Raw genomic sequence first — 2,307 nt, 5'->3', positions numbered from 1 at the left:
AGTTTGTACTGGACACAGTTTCCTATCCTAGCGGGGTGTGATTTTTTGCTGGACTATTGGTTATAAGATTGGGCCAAACATGCGTTAGCAGACAGACAATAAAGCCCACCGGGTCGCTTCATGCGATCTATTTTGATTTTTTTTTTGAACCAAACGAACGATAGGAGGACGGACGAAAGGTTTTTGACGTAAGGAAAACAATGGTGGTAAGAAGCAATAGCCCCTTTATTATTAGGTAAAGATAAAGATAAAGATAATAACATACATCAACAGTTTGGTTGCAACTTGCTCCCACTAAGAACTCCATATCCTATAGAGCATAAAATGGGAATACCGAGCTGCTACAAGAAATTGACTCATGTTGGTATCATGGTATGAAACCAGTTAGCTGGTTGCCGCGCAACACCAAACGTGTGAGGTTGGCAAATTTGTTCATGTCAGCCGGTAGCTGGCCGGAGAGCAGGTTGTTTGCTGCCCTGAATACCCGCAGCCCGGTTGCCGATGTTGGGAGGGGGCCATTGAATTTGTTGTCCCCCATATCAATGTGATAGATGTTCTCAGGTATCGTGTTTGGTAAAACCCCGGTGAAACTATTGTTCTGTATCATCACGTTGTTGAACATCGGCAATGACCATATCTTCGCCAGGAATATGCCAGAAAAGTTATTGTTGAAGACGACGAGGTCGGAGAGCTTCCCGTTGGCGCAAAGTGATTCTGGGAGCGGGCTAGAGAGGTTTTTGCTAGAAACCTCGAGGTTGCTGAGAGGGAGTGCTTCCCGAGCTCCGCCGGCAGCTCGCCCGAGAGATTGTTTTCAAATAGCCTGATGTCCCTAAGATTGGGGAGCATCGCTATGCTTGTTGGAATGGTGCCGGCGAGCTGATTGGTGTACAGGAACAGTATGCTCAGGTTCTTGAGGTTAACAACCTCTTCTGGGATTTCTCCGGTAAGCTGGTTATCCACTTATCCTACACATCAACCGCCGTGATTTTGCGCGGCAGTTCGCCAGTGAGTCCACTGGTGTACAGGTACACGTACTCAAGCCTTTCGTGCTGCCAAACCCACGCGGGGATCTCGCCGGTGAGCTTGTTCCCGGTTATAGCGATTAGCTGGAGATTAGCTAGGTTCGAGTATGCTTTCGGGATCTCACCGGTCATGTTCATGTTAGACATCCAGAGGTAGCTCAGGTTCGTCAGCTTGGCGAACTCTGGGGGCGCAGGCGCCGGTGCGAACGGGTTCCAGGCAAGCGTCAGCTGCTCGAGCCTGGTGAGCTTGCTTATCTCGGCTGCTGGGTACGCTCCGGTGAACTGGTTGGTGTCAAGAAGCAGCGACCTCAGCGCCGGAAGCCCGGCCAGCGCGGCCGGCATGGTGCCACCGAAGTAATTTGCCGACAGGTTGAGGTGCTCCATGGCCGGTGACAGGCGGCTGATGTCATGCGGAAGGACCCCGTGGAAGGCGTTGTAGGAGAGGTCGAGGAAGCGGAGCTGGGAGCAGTTGTAAGCGGGCCACGGGGGAAGCCGCCGGTGAGGTTGTTGTAGGAGAGGTCGAGGCGGCTAAGGCTCGGCAGGTCGCATAGAAGCTCGGGTACCTTGCCGGTGATGTTCAGCCCCCGCAAGGATATCCCTGTCACGGCCTCGGCGCGTCCACCACCGCACGAGATTGAAAAGCTGCGAATTTGGGCAGCACCAAAAACCATCGTCTCGGTCCTTATTTTCCTAAGCTAGCTACTTCACGTTTTGATCTGGGAACTAACAGCCTCGGCGCGTCCACCACCGCAGATCACGCCGGTCCATTTACAGTGGTCGGCGTTGGCGACGGGGTCCCATGATACAAGCTGCCAGGGGTTTCCCCACTGTTTCTTGATAGCTAGGAGGGTGGCTTGGTCGACGGAGCTGCATTGGAAGCTCGATGTGCCGGCCAGCAGGAGGACGCCGAGGAGCACAAGGTGGATGGTCGACAATATTAATTTTGTGGTAAGTACCATGGCGCTTTCCTGTCCGTCGATCGACAGTACTGGGGAGTGACCAACGGAGCTGGGCTCATAAATATACTCTTGAGTCAAGCAGGTCGTCGGCTATTGAGGTAGACATATGCTTAATATCTTAGTTGGAAGGAAGTAGTTATATTCTGTGGCAATTTCTACCACCACAATAAAAGTAAGTAACTGATCGACAATATAAAAGTAAGTAAGTAACTGATAGCAGAGAGATCACATCATCCACTAATAGTCTAATGTACGCGCATTTTAATAGCTAGCAAATGTGTAATAACTCTTTATGTTTTTATTTACGAGCGGAGCTCTCGCCTAGT

At 51.1% G+C, this 2,307-nt stretch overlaps 1 protein-coding gene across 1 annotated transcript; it reads right to left on the bottom strand.

Annotated features, from left to right (window-relative positions):
* Positions 1-367: 367 nt before the first annotated feature.
* LOC125518240 (receptor-like protein 52) lies at positions 368-1,981 on the bottom strand. The gene is given in 5 exon segments (XM_048683151.1): positions 368-636; positions 780-962; positions 965-1,481; positions 1,586-1,630; positions 1,754-1,981. Coding segments are annotated over 5 exon segments (1,242 nt in total).
* Between the last annotated feature and the right edge of the window lie 326 nt (positions 1,982-2,307).

This window comes from Triticum urartu, chromosome 7 (genome assembly GCF_003073215.2).
Source record: "Triticum urartu cultivar G1812 chromosome 7, Tu2.1, whole genome shotgun sequence".
Classification (NCBI taxonomy): Eukaryota; Viridiplantae; Streptophyta; class Magnoliopsida; order Poales; family Poaceae; genus Triticum; species Triticum urartu.
The sequence above is the reverse complement of the archived record's forward strand: the minus strand, read 5'-3'. Positions and strand labels throughout refer to the sequence as shown.